This window comes from Astatotilapia calliptera, chromosome 13 (assembly GCF_900246225.1).
Source record: "Astatotilapia calliptera chromosome 13, fAstCal1.2, whole genome shotgun sequence".
In the NCBI taxonomy this organism is placed as follows: Eukaryota; Metazoa; Chordata; class Actinopteri; order Cichliformes; family Cichlidae; genus Astatotilapia; species Astatotilapia calliptera.
The window spans coordinates 5,691,336-5,709,881 of record NC_039314.1 but is presented as its reverse complement, the minus strand read 5'-3'; the positions used below and the strand labels follow the sequence as shown (position 1 = coordinate 5,709,881).

At 39.9% G+C, this 18,546-nt stretch overlaps 1 protein-coding gene across 1 annotated transcript in view; it reads left to right on the top strand.

The window, feature by feature from the left end:
• The window catches only part of dntt (deoxynucleotidyltransferase, terminal), a 96,627-nt gene extending 78,290 nt beyond the window's left edge, over nt 1–18,337 (top strand). The window contains exon 11 of the mRNA XM_026190400.1: nt 18,030–18,337. Within this exon, the coding sequence (XP_026046185.1) occupies nt 18,030–18,116 (87 nt within the window). The 3' untranslated portion in view covers nt 18,117–18,337. The remainder of the gene's footprint in view (nt 1–18,029) is intronic.
• Nucleotides 18,338–18,546: the final 209 nt, after the last annotated feature.

Here is an 18,546-nt window from a genome sequence, read left to right as displayed (position 1 = left end):
AGGTCAGGGAAACAATTAAGGGACTTTAATGGGATGAACTGGGGAGTGTGGAGTGGGATGGCTGGCATAATAATGGTCCAAGCTGATGAAGATTAGTGGTGCAGAGCCAGTTAAAAAGTAGTCAACCAGTTTATGATTTTATCTGTTTTTACTCACATGGAAGTACTGTATTAGATATTTTTGCTTTTTTTGTATGTATTTTTAAAATTTATTTTTATATTTAAATTCAGAATTTTGGTAAAGCGTTTGAGAAAAGAATAAAGACTTGTGATCCTTTGAAGTGGAGCTCAGGACACTGCAAAGCTCTAAGCTAAATCCTAACAGGCTGACAATATTTTAGAACAGGAAAAATCGCTACAGTTCTCCAGCTTAAGTTAGCAATATAACAATATGTAACAAGTATAAGATACAAAAAAATAGCTGAAGCTGAAGTAAATGTCATTAGTTTTCGTCCAAAACGGTTCTACTAAATAACTGTCAACTCCAAGTTGACACTTGATGAAAAATTGAGCCTGTTTCCAAATCAGGAAGATGGTCTTTGGTTAACCAAAGATAAAGATATTTTCACATTTTGTTAAACAATATATATTGCTCTTAGTGTCACTGAGAAGGTGTTTGACTAAATGAGAAGGGACAGAACTTATCAGGAATATTCAACATCATCGCACTGAACACAGAAGTTTAGTGATGGCGACACTGAAGAAAAAACGGCCAGCGCACACATGGCGTGAATCCAGTCGCGTGTGCAAATTCATTTTTTGCCTAGTGTAGGAATGTTGCTACGCAAATATTAGTGAATGAGGCCCAAAAGTTGAGATATAAGAAAATCACAATTTGATGCGAGCCGCTATGAGTTTCATATTATTGAATCATTAGTCATTATTAACTGCAGTCCAAACACATGCAGTTAGTGGGGTTAGGTTAATTGTTGATTCTCAGTTGCCCATGTGAATGTGAGTGCAAATGGTTGTCTGCTCCTCTACGTTAGCCCTGCGACAGACTGGCGACCTCTCCAGGGTGTACGCCGCCTCTCGCCCTATGGTAGCTCAGATCGGCTTCAGACCCCCCATAAGGATAAGCAGAAGAGAATGGATAGATAGTTATTATCAGTCTCTGGCTAACTTCAAAAGTGTCTCTTTTGCCCCTCACCCCCAACCAGTCACAGCAGATGGCTGCCCCTCTCTGAGCCTGGTTCTAATAGAGGCTTCTTTAATTTCCCTTCCCACTGTCTCAAATACTTGCATCTGATTGTTGCCGTTTCTCAGTCTTATTGTAGGGTCTTTACCTTACAATATTAAGCACCATGATGAGACTGTTGTTTTGATTTGGCACTATATAAATAAATAAATAGCCATGCAATGCTTGCTATAAAGGGCAACACAATGCTGAATCCTACTTTCTGGTGATGGAGTGCTTCTAAGTGCTTCTTGACAAACAGTTTGTGCTTTGGTCTTGTGTTCCAATTTATCATTTTCTGTAGATGGAGTAGAATTTGTTTATGTCTAACACCTGCAGTTTTTCTGGGGCATATAGGGCAAATCTACAGCACTGTAAAGAATGGGAAAGTGCTTCAAAAAAATCAGCTGTAATTTTCAATTTATGCGGACAGTTTTCAGAGGCTGATGTTTGATGTTAACACTCAATATGGAAATTCGCTAAAGGGAAGGCAAACAGCAATGACAATGAAACAAGGGAGGAAAAAAAGCAAGAGTGACACATGAAGAGAAGGGCAGAGACAGGGCAATGCTGTTACCGTTCCTGAAGACTGTAGTCCCTGACAAGGCTGTAGCAGCAGGATGGTCATCTAATCAGCCTTCACAGTAGGACAACTACATCAGTTAGCATCACTGATAAATCATATTGACAGCTACTGCTTGACAGAAGGGGGTAATGATAGAGGAGGGAATGTGGAACTGTTGAAAAATAGACTGAAATTAAGGGGAATTAGGGGTGAAACGAGTGATGGACATGTTTAGAGGAAGGAGCATTTCTAAAAGAAGAAAAGTACATCCAGGATAATTGCATGAATATTATCTGTTCACTTACTGCATTTTAATTCTCTTACCTCTCTCCCCCTGACACCCTTTTCACCATCACCACCACACCAGTGTACATCTGCCTCCACTTCTCCAGCCTCCCATCCACCCACACAGTGCCTGTTACCAGCGCTTAATTGGTGGAAAAAAGGATGGGAAGTATTTATAGATTCTATTGAGGCTGTGTTTTGCATTACTAAAAAAAAAAAAAAAAGGAAAAAAAAATTCAATAGAAGGCTATTATCCCTGAATCCTGCAACCTGCAAACTATTTTCCTGGAATTACACAAAGAGAAGAAATGAGTTGCTCTGTAAACTTGGAAGATGGAACAAGGGGACAAAAAAAGAGAAAATAATGAGAGAGCTGATCCAGGATGTGCTGGCTCACTCAAGAGACAGATCCTCGTCCATTATTGATGAAAGTGAATGGCAGTAGGTTTCAGGAAGGCCTGGTGTTGGACCTTGTCTGCTTGTCATCTAACATTAATTGACACAGCCCTTGCGGTGGTGCAGGCACCCTTCCATCCAGGCTCTCGTTTCAGTTTACCCGATGATTTATTTACACGGACACTTGAGTAAAAAGTCACTGGGATGCTCTAGCCTTGTCTTGTGGTAAAAAGTGTGGGAGGATTCACTGCACAACAGCGTCATATATGATATGTATAAACATATTTTTCACAGTAAAGTGGCTTTGCTGAATCTAAATAATCACTAAATGAATCTGCAGTGGAGCTCCACACTAGTGGCTGAGTTACTGTCAGCTCCAACCCCTTCTAGACATGCACTCCGATAGCAAGTAATCATGTCAGTTGCAGTCTGAATGTGCACCGCGGTTACTTTTCGTAACCTTGTACCATTTTTGCATCACATCCAACGGAGCATTAAGTCCCGACGCGTGCCTCACATTAATAGACTCTCTCAGACTGTGCATGTGTCTCTCCAGCATCTGGAATTGTTCAGCTCGCTAAAATACACCGTTCTTCAAGAGAACGCTCTTTACGGCAAGAACATGAGACACCTGATGCCAGTCTCCCTCTCATGGTCCCGCTTGTAGTTTATCACATACCTGCAGCATCACATGCAAGTGTTTTCAAACAAGAGTTAAGTGCATTCGCTGTGCTATAATAGCGGCAATGTGACAGAATGATGAAAGTAAAAATTTGCTTACCCTAAATTTACATGTAGGATGACTTTGTGAATGATCAAAATAAACTTACCGTGGTAAAAAAAAACCCCAAAAGAAATCCCAACTTTAATCTTGCTTTGATTTACTGTCAAAAATTGCACAACGTACTACAATATTACTCATGCACTCTGTCTTGTTATGTCAGTGCCGTGGGTATATCTAAATTGGGAATGTTAATATACAAGTGATCTATATCTGAATAACTGAATCACAGCATGCTGTCACTTTAAAAGACTGATGTAGACGGCAGTGTTATGTAGTCCAGGCTTTACTTTCAGCAGACCATCATACACAGAGTAGCATGTGGTGCAATAGCATTTTTTGGTGTTTATATGAGGTAGTTAGCTAATTGCGTATATTATCTGTTGTGGTTGTGCCAGGGTCAAGTCTACGTGCGAGCAGCGAAACCATCTATTCAAATTAGCTGAACTTTGACCCAAGCTGTGCTGACTTTTGAGAGCACAGTCATTAAGTGAAGGCTACTGTTGTTATTGAAATTATAACAGGACAGGTTAAAAACACCTTTTGCTGTTACTGCAAACTGTTTGTCGTCAGTAAGGTTGCTTCCACAAATGCCCCACCGCGCTACAGATTGTCTGCTATTGCTAATGACTACAAGTCATTAGAAAAGAGTTGAGGTTAACTTATCCTGTTTGATTTCAGTTGTAGTGTTCATTATTTTCCCATTGAGGCAGCAATTAGCCCATTTATGACTTGTGAACGAACTAGAATGAACCGTGCAAAGATTATATTTACACTTTGTACAATATACATTTTTTCAAACAAAATGCCACAAGAAAAGAAAAAAGTTTCAAGGGTGCAGATGGACTGAATGGTTTCGCACATCTGGTTAACTTTCCATGTCTGATAAAGCTGTGCATTGCTGCCTGCTTGAGAGAAAGTGTCACTTACTTTCAGATGTTTGCTCCAGATGGAGCTGGTTTGTAAAGAACAAACGTAACAGGTAAAAAAAAAAAATCTACTGACTGAATTGAAAGACATAAATGTTCTGGTATTATAGGCTGCGATGTGTTTAGGTGCCAGTGTACATTGTAAAGTGCACTGAATGGTGATATAAGTGCAAGGGTTTGAAAAACAAGGCTTAGAAATTTATGTAAAAAGTGTTAAGCAACTCTGTTGTCAGTAGATGTAATGTGATGATTCAGCCTGTACCAAGTTCATGAAGGGTTATTTAGGAGCTATTCTGAGCACTGTTTGTTGATCAGAGTCCTCCTGCTCAGAGGTGATGCATTTTCTGTGTGCAGAACCAACACTTGGACAAAATATGGGGGGGCAAAGCAAAGATGACAAGCTACAGTTCCTCCAGAGCTCCACATGTGTAATGATGTAGGAAACAGGATGTGGTGACTGATTTTTTTTTGTCACCTTTTGGGAACAATGACACTGTATTAGAACCAGGGTGTGATGAGGAGGAATCCATTAATCCGGCCGTGCATTGGATTCAACATGTCAAATAAGAACGCTTTCATTGCTTTTAAAAGGAGTCTGCTTTGATCAATCGCACTGAGGCAGTTTTGTAATGGAGTAAAACTCTAGCACAAAAGACTCACTGCCATAAATGATTCTCCCAATGGGACTCTGAGGTACATATATGGTACTTTAAATCAAACCGCTTTTAGAGGAGATAACATATTTGGCTACATGTTCTCAGATCCCAAGAGAAGAGTAGGAAACTGTACATGAGCTGCAAGACGAAGGATGGCTCGACAGCCTGTTAACTCTGGGCGTCATGATGCTCTGCATTGGATGATGAAGTGCTGTAGAATTAAACATGTTGTTTGTTAGAATCAATTGATATGCAGACTAAAGCCATGAAAATAATAGAAAATGGCTGCCTTCACTTTCATGAAACTCTGATTCTCCGTAAGCGCACGATTCAAGGCTCTGACATCCAAATTACCCTGCACTGCATGATTATGACTGACACACAATATTGCACACCTTTGACTCTCCAGTGGTACATTTACCACCACAATGATTTCCCAAAATACAAAATGAGTTCTATTAACAAAATACAGCAATGGGCATCTGGGAAAAATGCACACGGCAGTGCGCTGTTATAAAAACAGAACCCCGTGTGCCCTCATGCCTGATTTATTTGGTCTCACCGCATCCAGAATCAGGCACTAGGGTTAATCACAGTGAATAATTAACACTCAACAGTCCAAATTTTTCATTTTAAAGTCTCAAAAGTTGCATTAAGAATGGTAAAACATTTACATTATTGTCTAATCAGCAGAACCTAGATGTAAAAAGGGTTTTTATTAAGCCTTTCTGATGATGTCCTTGATTTTATAGAAAGAACTCAATTTTATTTCAGGTTTTCTTTCAGTATAAAGGGGGTGAGTGTGCAGTAATAATAGTATGATATTAGTAAAATATAGAGTACTGTGCACAAGTCTTGAGATGCCCCTCTTTTCCTTTTTAGGAAAAAGGGAAATAGCTGCAGTGATTTATTGAAACCCACAAAAATAAATGGAAAACCAGTATGACATTTGTACAGTTCTAATGAGCTTCAGAGTAAATATTTGATATGACCATATTCTTCAACACAGCTTGAAGTCTCTTAGGCGAGCTTTTCTTGTAATATCTTTAAGTAGCTTCCAAAGATGAACTTTGAAGGATCTTCAGAAAGCATGGAGAACTACAAGACCACTTTTAGAAAGGTCTGCCGCTGCCTTTGAACTGAAAAATAAAGAGAGGACAAATAGCTCAATACTTGCATTGTACTCTACACTCACTGCCCACATCATTAGGTACTGTTGTTATGTTAACCTAAATGTCTAAAGAACCAGTCACATGGGAGCAACTAAATGCATTTAGGCATGTAGACATGGTCAAGACAACACAGTGAAGTTTAAAATGAGCATCAGAATAGGATTCAAGTGATTTTCTTTGCAGCTGGTGCCAGACTGGCTGGTCTGGGTAATTCAGACATCCCTGATCAACTTGGATTCTCCTGCACAACCATCTCTAGAATCTAAAGAGAACAGTCCAAAAAATATCCAATGAGTAGCTGATGGGTTATAGCAGCAGAAGACAACAACATGATCGGCATTTTTGTCAGCACTAAATTTGGACAACAGAAGATTAGAAAAATAAATATTTGTTGGTCTGATGAGTCCACTGTGAAATTCAGATGGTGGGGTTAGAATTGAGAATAGATAGCATGAGACATGCTGATCCACACTGCCTTGAGTCAATGGCTTATAGGCTTCTGGTGGTGTAATGGCATACGGCATATTTTTTGGAACATCTGTTAAACACCACAACCTACCTGAGTATTGTTGTTGACCGTGTCCACCCCCTTATGACCACAGGGTTTCCAACTTCTGATGTTTGCTACCAGCAGGATAATGCACCATGTCAAAAATTGTAAATTATCTCAAACCCTCTTGAACATGACAATGAGTTCCCTGTAATTAAATGGCCTCCACCGCCATCAGATCTCAACTCAGCAGAACACCTTTGGGATGTAATGGAACAGGAGATTAGCACCAACCCTTTATCACCTCACTAAATCTCTTCCACGAAGAATTAAAGCAACTCTGAAGACAAAAATGGACCCAATAAAGTGTAATATTGGCAGTGCATAATATAAGCAAAGATGGCTTGGATGCATGTCCAAAACTGTGATTAGGTATAGAGATGCTTACATGGCAAGGCAAGGCAAATTTATTTGTATAGCACAATTCAGCAACAAGGTGATTCAAAGTGCTTTACAGAGACATTAGAAACAAAAACAAATAAAAAGCATGTCTAACCTTCAGATGTTCTCTGCTTATATAACATTCCATTTTTTCAGTGTAGTGCCCAATGAAATGATTCCTGAGCTCTCGGCTCCTATCAATGAGAAAATGTGTCATAAAAACATTCTAAACAAAGCTCATATTTTGCTAATGTGCTGTTTCTAATTGACCAGAATGAGCGGATTGCTGAGTCAGCAGCATCTGATCACACTGTCTGTAGCAGGAAGCAAATTGGTCATGCTAAACCATCCCCTCGTCAACAAACCAATTAATTATTTATGGGCTTCAGTGGAGCAGAAAAACTTAATTTATTGTTATCATTAGAAGAGGTTTCTGTTTGGGTCCACATGAGGATGAGTCAAGCTACAATTACAGGAGCTGCAAATTTGTACAGTTGTGGGAGAAATCTCCTACAATCCACAAGACACCTGCCAAGTGATGAACTTCGTGTCAGTGGTTATGGAGCAAATGGAAATGACATGCCTGGCAGCAAATAAACATCAAGGAGTGCAAAGGTTGTTTTAAAATACTATTAGATGGCCAGCAGTGTTATTATTATTTGTGTGTAAAAGAAAAATAATATTTTAAATGTGATTCACATGTGGCTTGGCTTTGTTGGGTTAGCTGTGCATGATATTTTCAGTGCCTAACAAATGTCGAGGGGCAAACTGACAGTAGATACTGGACAGAAGAAAAGAGCAAAGAAAGAAAATTAAGGCCCAACATATGTCAGACATAGGCGTCAAACCTATCACTCAGGCAGTTGCATGAGCTCAATCTCCCTTCCTAGGACCCTTGAGCAAGATCCCCTTGGCATCACACTATAGTGTCACTTCTCTGATCTCATATAAACATAATTTTTTCTCTAACCTATCTAAACAGTTTGGTTGTCAATAACTAAGACCTCAGTAGCACAGACTAGTCAGACACCCTTTGCCAATCTGCAGTCACCAGGAAAAATGTGTATTCCCTGACTGGTTGGAGAGTGGTTGCTGAAGGTTTGCAGATAGTCAAAAATAGGTTAGTGTAACAAAAATGTCTTTGTGATTGTTATGGTCGCTTGCAGAATATTTACCTTCAAAATAAAGGTTTTAGCTTACCATCACCACAAAATCCTTCAAAAGATGCGACTTTTAGTTTGAAGGTGAAGGATACTGTTTCCAGTTTGCGTTAGATTTACTTTTTTATTTTATTTTATTTACTTTTATTTATTTCAATATTTTATTTATTTCAATACCGCTCAGTGGTGGTGAGTAATCATAGAGAAGTCAGCATCTTGCATAGAGACTACGAGTGAACGTGGGAATCTTCTTTTATCAGTGCAGCTCCATAAAAGTTTTTACGACCACATTTAGCTAGCAACTACCAGCAATCTCCAGCATCCACTTACCAATTGGTCAGGTGCGTCTTTCCGTAGTGATCACTAGTTTCTATGCAGTCTCTATGCTAAGCAAATTCAAAACTGACAAACTGGTTTCCTGGTACGCCTCATTGTGGCTCGAGAAGTGCAAGAAAAGCTGCTGTTTATTTTTTTTTAAATATTGCAAATCACTGAATTGTACTCATGAGCTTAGTGTGACTTTAATTAGAGGTGAAGTATTTTTTAATTTAGATTTAATATGCTAACTGTAGCATAGAAAAACAAAGGATTTTCTATGACTAAGCATGTTCCCTCTGCGGCTAAGAAAATTATTTACATTACCAGATTGTCTTTGAACATTCTCACATTTACTTGTGTTCCTAGTCAGGCTTTTGTTTGTACTGCATTCATAACTTTTGCATATTTTTGGATTTTTTTCTCATTCGTTGCCTTTTGCCAGTACATCTGCGAGCACATTACTGTACATAAGTATTCAGTCATCTTCCGTAATGTTAAAGGCAAATATTTGGAATACTGCTATGACATTTGCTGAAGGAAATCATGCCCACTGAAGTATCTGCAGCATATTAAAATGCCTGCTTGTAAGTAGGAGGATAAATAGACAGGTTTTATAACTCGCTTGTGCTATGTGCCAGCTGAATTCTGGGTGTGAATACTATCTGTACAACTTATACTATAAAATCGTCATGCTTGTTTTTGCTTTAGGTTATTGTCAGTCTCCCTTTTAGCCTTCTTTGCCTCGTCCAACAGCAGGGATATTTTGGGTTTTTTTTAGCAATTCCTTCAGTTCGTCACCCAGTCTCCATTTCAGCTACCTGTGCATAACTACCAAGAAAATCAAACATCTCCCTCTTCCTAGTTTGGCTGCGCTATTGATTTTTCCAGCTGGAATAGGCTCCAGCCCTCCCGCAAATGTGAATTGGATAAGCAGAAGAAAATGGAAGGATGGATTTTGTTTCTGGTGGCAGACAGAATTGTGTAATGAAAGCAAGGCTCACAGAGACCCTGTCTAGAGGCCGATGGTGTTATTATTTCATTGCAATGCAAACAACATTTACTTCATAATGACATGTTAAAGCAAAAAAAAAAAAAAGAGTAGAAAAGCTTTCAGTCATCTTAAAACGGGGTCTTAACATTATATCACTTTCATGCATATAGTATGTCGGCACTGTTCATGTGGATTTTTCTGCATACAGGCACTTGAGAATGTTTGAAGCTTGTTTTAAATGGGTTACGCTATCCATAAAATTGGGCAGACGTTAAATGCGCTGACTAATGATTTATCTTGCATTCATGCTGAGCAAGACACAATAGTGCTCAAGTGTAGCATTGTGCAAACATTTGTTAGAAACTGTCATTGCTACTTCCTATAATCAGTGGCAAAATAGGCAAATGGAAATATAATTTTTAAAGTGTCAAACTGCTGCTGCTTTGGCAACATTGTCAGTGCACAGAAAAAAAAAATCTTATCCAACACTTCTCTCAGACTCTTTGATGTGTCTTTTCATTGCCTTTGGGCAGCCTAATCAACTAAATAACTTTGATTTGCAAATGTTTACTCCTCCACGGGAGCAGAGAGCCATAACACCAGGGACGTCGAGTGAGAGTCCCATTGTTTCTGATTAGGAATTTATTATTTTCTACCCGTCTGCCTCTCTGCCCAGTGCACGAGCTGATTAGCAAGCCGGGGAAGGATGGGTAATGACGATAACACTAAACTCAATAGCTGTTTTATAGGCAGCGGTGCTTTATGATGCTTGCACTAATTGCTGGTGTGATTAGTGAGGTGTCTGTGCCCTCTTTGGTTGCTCAGGCTGTCCTGTGCACTGAGCTCTTGCAGACCGGAGCACAGGGGAAGTGTGGGTGTGCGGATCGTTGGGGGAGGCAGACACAGGAGCGTAATCGACTTCCCACTTTTTCTGCCCCTGTCAGCCCTTTCCCTTGTGCTGCAATAAAGACAAATTAACTTAGAAGCAATCATAGTTTTTTTTTCTTGATCTCTTGGCAATACAGTGATCTATTTCTAACTATTTCTAACTGTCAGAGAAAAGACGAAAGTGCAAATAAAAAATAAAAAAAGCAGACTGAGAACATTAGTTGATTTCATAATCTTAAATTTATGCGGGGGGAAAAAGCCGTCCTCTTCCTTTCTGCCCTTTGAGTGTGCTTTCTGTGATGGAATCCTTGTACTCTTTATTCAAAGGTTGATGGACTCACACATTAAATTCTTTACTCTGAATGTGCTCATTGTACCATTAGAGCCGTGAAAATACAACATGGTGAAACGGATGCTTTTGAAAGCTTTGTCTGTGTCTGCCATTCAGTCTGACCTCCACACTCGTGTTCTTGATACATGGTCATTGCTCCTGCGGCTGAGCAGACAGTCAGTACTGAAAGTGAGATGACAGCACTGTCAGGTTTTGTTCAGATACATTTCCCCTACTAAAGGGCTTATACAACGTGGGTGAATTTGCATAGATTTCAGGTCGTGTTTGCATACTTGTCTGCATGACCTTTAGCTCAGTTCTCTTCTGTTTTTTTAAAGCTATTTTTCCGTCTAATAGAGTAGAGTTAGGTAAGACAATTTCCCACATATTAAATTGTTATTTATGATTTAAGTTCTTAATTGCATGTCCTAATAGCTGACATTGCTAGCTGAACAGCCATCAGTGGCTGACCAAGCACTGGGTGCAACAATCAACACCTGCACTATGAAACATTTTATGTCTGCATCAAATATTTTTTGTCAAGTGGCTCAACAAGCTGTGAAACACTGACATGATAATGCCTGTAAAGGGTTTGGTTTAAAAGCTGTGGCTTGTTTACACACTGTTTACACATTCAACTATAACTCCTCTAGATGCAACTTTCTGGCCTTATGGTTATCCAACATCAGCTTTTTTGGGAGCTGGTTTTGTATTTTTTGGTGAAGCAAACCGCACTTTTCTTTTTTTAAAGAACCAACTTGCTGCCTCACTCAAATAAGCACAGAAACTAAAACGTGGTAGTAAATTTTCAGTGAGCTCAAATAGGCTGAAGCTGAAAGGAACTGGTAGTTAAGTAGTAAAAGCTTTATTTCTATAAGCAGGTCCAGCTCTTGCAGGATCTACGTTGAACTCCAACATGTATTATTTTAAATTCCATTCAAACTCATTATGGTCTGGCAGCTGGACTGCTTTGACATACAGTCGCTCCGTATGAGACTGAACTCATGGAGTTCCACTTCACTAACTCTTGATTCTTGTGTTAATCAAAAAGCGTTAGGAAAGATGAGCAGCAGGGGCTTCATTCATAAAGGGTTTGATGTAGAGCACTGTGCAAATGTCTTAGGCCACCTTTCATTTCTTTTACTAGAAAAATGGGAAACAAGTGATTTATTGAAATATGCATAAACATACATGAAAACACACTATATCAGGCAAACGCAGAGCTTACACAATTCCAATTAGCTTTATTCTTCAAAACAGACTGAGCTCGCTCTGGCAGCTTTCTCGTCATTTCTTTAAGTAGTCTTTAATAATAGTTCTCCAGGCTTCTTCAAGGACATTCAAAGCTCTTCTCTGATTGTTGGCTGCCTTTTGTTGTGTTATCTGTCAACATGATACCACATTGTTAGTCTTGACGTCCTCGTCAAGGGAGGCCAATCCATGGCTGACAGTGACTGTGTGTTTTCTATCTAGGTTTGCGTTTACTCCACTGATGCTGTGTTTGGGATCATTGTGATGCTGAAAAACGAAGCCGTTGCCAGTCAGAAACTTTCCATATGGTGTTACATGATGAATCAAACCTGATTGTACTTTTTCACATTCAAAATTCGATCAAGTTTGACAAGATCCCCAACACTACTGGCTGAAATGGAGCCACAAATGATGACGGAGCCTGTTTTACAGATGGTGCTTCGGATAATATTTCTACCATCTATCTTTCAGCAAAGCTAACTGGCCCTCAAGTTAAATTAATATAATAAATAATAATAAAAGAATACGATCTTATTTAAGCTCTTAATATAATTCTAATGGGGAGAATACAAGCTAAGAAAAACTAAAAGGAAATACAAAAGAAAGCTCCATTTACTGTTGCCTGTAATGTAGATACTTTATACTGGATGACTTTGGCTTCACACCAAACAGGAAAATAAGAATAGTCAAAGGTTAAAGTGAGATTTGGCAGGTGTGGGATCCGTAAGAATGGTTGTATAGTACTAGTGTTGTGTGGGGAAAGAAATCACTTAGAAATGGGCCACAATAATTTCTATTGTGTGCTTTAATAGATTTTTTTTGTGTGTGTACAGGCTGTGATAGGTGAGCTGTACTCCTGCACTTTGTGTAAAGAAATTCAGCAAGATATAGGCAGATGCTACACGAGCTATTGTGGCTAATTAATCACTGCTAGACAATATGAAGCTAGTATAAAGGTGGAATTCATTGAGTTTATCTAATTATCATCTTAAATTCAAATTGGTGTCTGTAACCGTTGAAACCAAACACTGATCATGATCACACCACAGCTTCTCTACACCAGTCTAAAATAGTCTCTAAACTTCAGCACAGTACTGAAAGGTGACCAGTGTAGCCTGTGTTGTATTTTCATCCAGCTGTAAAATATTCACTTTTCAAAACTTTTCAGACTTCAATTTGTTTTTCAGGATGTTTCACAATATGAAAAAACCGTCTACAACACATCACGTACTGATCCATTACTGTATATGATAAAAAGTAAACTCTAAAATGAAATCAGAAATTTTATGCATGCTTTAAACTTCCAGTCTATAAAATGTGACTGAGCAGTCTTTACCTTTAAAAACAAACGATTTTCCTCTTTCTCCATCGCTGAATGAATTTATGTCTCATTTTCTTCTCTCCCTGTGAAATACAACAGCTATGGCTTTAGCTAGCATACACAAACTGCACATAACCCGTTTGTTTGTTTGCTGATATTTGTTGAGCCGTTTGAAAAAGCTTCGTTTATTCCGGATCATTCCGGCCCATTTCAACTCCATCAGCTCCATAGTGCAATAAATAATGTATAAATTAGGTATTCTGTGTCTCTTTCATCTCTGTGTCTTTTATGTCAGTCATGCGTAATAAGCCCTGATAATGGATACACCAATAGGATTGTCTTTTATATATTATTGTTCCCTCCATTTAGGTTCAATCGATTTGATGTTTTTAAAGTGCACAATAGTCCGGAAAAATGACTTCCATCAAATGTGTTGAATGTAAAGTAACAAGCTTGTTGTAAAAATGTAAAGAGTAGAAAGTACAGATATTTGTCTGAAAATATAGGAAGTAAAACTGAAAAGTTAATATAAATATTCAAGTAAAGTTCAGATACCTGGAGATTCTAACCTAATATTTGTACTTTATTACTCACCACATCTGGTTTTAAGCAAACAAGATGAAGTACACATTTTAGAGCATATGCAAATGAGTTCACTTGATGAGGTAAAGTTATTGGATGTCCCTAACTTTGAATATTTTACTGCTGGTATGTTGTAGCTGTGGAGGTTTTTGATTTTTCAGTGGTGAGACTATTGTGCCAGTTCGGAGTGATATTGAGCTTCCTTCATGATTCTGTCCTTTGGATGCTTGCTGGCTGGGTAGGTGTGAACAGCTATCCAAGTTTTCCCTCTCGTCTCTTTGTCTCAGTGTCTCTCGGTCTCCCTTTCTCTCTTTGATGTGTCAGTTGAGTAAGGCCGGAGTAGGGCAGGCAGCCATATCCATCAGCTCCATCCATCAAGCAGTGGGACGGGTGGCAGAGAGAGGATGACGGGCAGCAGAGAAGGGGCAGATGTTTTGCAGGAACTGATATGCTCTCACATCCATGAGGGATGTCATTACGCGGCCGACAGAGAAACATGTAGCTGATTAGCGCCTTATTAAGTCAAGGACACTGGCTCGCAGTAACATACACCGGTGCCATTTTGGCTTGTGGTGCTGATGGCTTGCCAGTCACTGACAACATGAGTGCCTCAGACAGATAACCTCTCTTTCTAATTAACTGCTTCTCTGTTCTTCAACTCCAAGTTCCTTTTTTGTCCATCAAGCAGCTCTGGAATAAAGCTTGCCATTTCAAGTATTATTTCCTTTTTCTTGCTCAAATGGAAGAACCCAGAGGTGCACGAGGCTTGTGGATTTCTCTCTGAGAACCACACTGTGTTGTGGTAAGTAAATAAAGCAACGTCTCCCTGAGGGCGTGTAAGGATTGTAGGAACTGAGAAAAGTGGACAGTGCAGCTTTAGCCCTGATCCAGCACAGTGGCTAAAATGATAATGTTGAGAATCTCATCTGTGTCTTGTGTTTTCTCCTTTAGTCGGATCTTTCGAGTTGTCCTCTGTTTCCTCTCGACAATAAATCCTGCCATGTGTTGTTAGAAATATGTATTTACTTCAAATCACATTGGCTTTGTTCAGCACTCTCCTGTCATGGTCCTGGGCCATGTGGGCCCAGTATTCTTAGTTTTCATGTATTTTTGTATTTTGTTCTTTATTTAGGCCATGCTTCCTGGGTTGATCTGTTACGTTGTTCCTTATGTGTTTTCCCTTCGTGACTCTTACCCCCTGTGTGCCCCTCTGTGTATTTATGAGCCCTCGTCTCTCTTTGTGCTTTATTCTATGTTTTCCCCAGCCCGTTATGTCTGCGTTCTCCCCGTGCTCTCTCTCCTCCTGTTTGAACCTCTGTGTACTTCCTGTTTTACTTTGCCCATCTCCCATCAGTGTTACGTTCACTCCTGCCGTGTCTTGTTATGATTATCAGTGTCACCTGTGTTCCCCGTGTGCATCCACTTCCCCTGATCATCCCTCATGTGTATTTAGTCTCTGTGTTTCATACAGTCTGTGTCGCGTCGTCTGTGTTCCCACCCTCCATGTTTCCATGCCCGGTCTGTTGTATTCATAGCCTTACCTTAGTTCATTCCCAGTTTAGGTTTCTGTTTAGTTATTGCTTTTGAGCTGCCCTTATTCTTGTTTGTTTCTCTTGCGTTACCAGCCACAATAAAAGGCTCGCTTTTGTTTAAAGTTTACTCCCGTGTCACTCGTGTCCGCACCTGAGTCCTCCACGCACTCTCCACACGGTCTGTCACAGCGGACCGTGACACTCTCCTTTGTTCTCTCTTTTCTTCTCCTGCCTCTAAGTTTTTATCAGCTGTATGTTTAATACACTATAGCTTGCCACATCATAAACTGCAGCGATGTGCGTCTGCATTTCATGTGTTTTGAGTGGTTAGAGCAATAAATGGGCTCAGGGTTATGAGAACAGTGAAAAATACAGGCAATGGTGGACTGGTTAATGGGCCTCAGGATGGCTTTACTGAAATGTAATACAGTTTCACCAACAGCACACTTTTATTTGGGAAAGAGAGATAATATTTCTTTGGACAGTGCTGATTAAATGTGTTGTGCAAGAGAAAAAATGAGTGCTACTGAAGAGACTAGCCACAGATATTAATCTAATTTTAGGAAACATGATTATTGAATCTGGACTTGTTTTGCCCATTTTTTTTTCAATCATCCCCAAGGTACTGCAACATCAAGACCAACAACACAAGGAACTAAAGATGTCAGAGGATAATAGATGCTCCAACCTGACTAAAAAATGACAAATGACTAAAAAAATGACTAAAAAGAGAAAATGTGTCTTTTTTCTTGTGCGCTTGCAGTAAAATCTGCTGATTTTGGTCTGTGTGAAGGGAGGAGGACGGCGATTGAGGGGTCTATAACTTTCGGGGAATGGACATTACTTTTATTTTGTTGAATGCACGAAAAGACAGGTGATGCAAACTTCATCCATCACAGAAACAGCTACATTATTTTATTTTACCGTCAGGCTCAGTCACTGCTGATGAGTTCATAGTCTCAGACATTCATCTGAAGTTAGAGCCAAAAAGATTGATAATTCAGAGTATGGCTCAACATGACAAGCCTCCAGTCTGTGAATGTAAAGTTGGTGCTATGGTGTCTTAGGTTTTAGTTGCACAGGCTTAGCACCATCTGAAACTACAGGTCATGACGGAAAAAACTTCCCAAACTGGATACAAATGGTTGCTGGTAGTCACTGTGAAATCAATTGCTAATGTCCCATTTATGCAGGCCTAGACTTGTCAGTGACCCCCGGTAACCACTGGTTGATAGGAAATTAAATCTGCAGCCAGTTGGAGAGTGGTTGCTGGAGATTGCTGGCAGTCACTGGCGTAAAACTGGTTACAATAAAGGTACAGCATCAACAACCTCTGCAATCACTTTGGCCACCTGTAGTTTGCATACAGCACACACATCTTTTCAGCAGAAGGGCACAGCTTCCACTTTTAATTTCTGATTTTCACCCTGTAGTTTCACTACAGCTCAGAGAGTCAAAGGGAACGTATTTGCCATGGTGCACAAAGTTTTTGATGTAGCATGCTCTTTGCCTCTAATTTCACCTGGCAACTGCCACTAACCTCCAGCAATGTCATATGGTTGGGGAATCTGCATATTTCCCCTTTAACTGGAGGTTGGCAGCAGATAGATGTTGAGTATGGTTTTGCTGGAAGTTTCTTCCTCTTGAAAATGAGTTTTTTTTCACACTGTTGCCAAGTGCTTGCTCATAGGGAGTCGTCTGATTCTTGGGGTTTTCTCTGTATTATTGTACGGTCTTTTTCTTAAGGTGACTGTTGTTGTGATTTGGTGCTATATAAATAAAATTGAAGCGACTCCACATATCTTACTTGCAGTCTATGGTTAGCTGAGGATCATAGACTGCAAACCACTTCTGAAAATTTATACTGTAGATCAGTGAAAGGCAAAAACATTGGTATACTTTTTTTAGTGCATTATTTGACAGTTGGGTAATCACAGTTTTCCAATGTGCACACTGACACTTTAACTTCCAAATAGAGTGGCTAAGGTGATCTATTTAAACTGCTTGTTTCATTTTAAACTTTGCTGAACAAAGAAACCATTCCTGAGAGAAATGATGGCAAAAACTGCAAGTTGAAAAAGTCCACCCAAACGTGTCATTTGCATTATAAATAACGAGCCATTATAAAGGGAGCTGTGCCTTATAGTGTTTTCCCTTCTCTTCACTTCCTACTTGCTGCTCTCAGTTATCTCTGCCTTTGGCTGGCTGTGGGAGCTGACTTGCTCTTGATTTTTCCACCATCTCTCAGCAACGTGTCAGGTCCAGTTTAGCACTTGAGGGCAGAACGTGTCAGAATCACAGCCCCCTCTCTCTCCAGGCTGTCTCGAACCCAAGGTGAGTCAGGCCTTGTCACCACTCCTATAAAGACATAACCCATCACATGGCGCTGGTAGATGGCCAGTAGTTAATAGCCCTGTTGTGATTCGCCAGGGAAAATACTCATCTGCTGAAGAGAGCAATCACTTAGAGCAAGGTTGGGGTTTTATGGGTTTAGAAGGGAGGTGGATGCTCAAATGTAAATCTGCAGAATCACAGCATGTCTGAGCTTTGGCACACACTAGGCGAATAAAATCTTAAATCGAAAGACAGCTTGTGGTGGAGATATGAGTTGAAATACAAGCACAGTTGAGGCTGTGAGCGCAAGGCACGAACATTTTGTGGAATGGCGAAACTTCAAGTTGAGAATCCACGGATCTGCACTGGTGACTTAGAGACAAATTCCTGCACAAGTCACTGACTTTGTGTTTGTGTGTCCTCTCTCTAGAAAGAGTTCCTGGCAGCTACAACTGAAAAGGACATCTTTGCCCATCTGGGTCTCGAGTACATCGAGCCTTGGCAGAGAAATGCGTAGGCCTCCGCTCCTCCTTGGCTGGATGATACCCTGTGCATACATCAGTGTTTATCCCATCTGCTTGCCATTATGTGGCTCTCCTGTGATTCACTTTCAAACTGCTTTTGATTTCCATACACTTTTGTGTTGTTGTTGTTGCCAATATTGTTGTTGTCTAGATTACATGACGACGTGTGATTCATAATTCTGCTTATTCACTATTGTCTGCCAGCAAATAAACATTCTCCTGTACCATTCACAGGCTCCTGTCTCTAAGTGTTGTAATCATAGGCAGGATAAAAAGACTAATCAGTCAGTATGAATCGCCTGGGGTGCCTGTGAGGTGCAGGAGAAAGGGAGCCTGAAAGAAACAAGGCAGTAAAGGGGGTGACCACTGAGAAAAAGGGAGGGAGAGGAAGAAGACAGGAAACGATGAGAAAAGTGAGGGGGA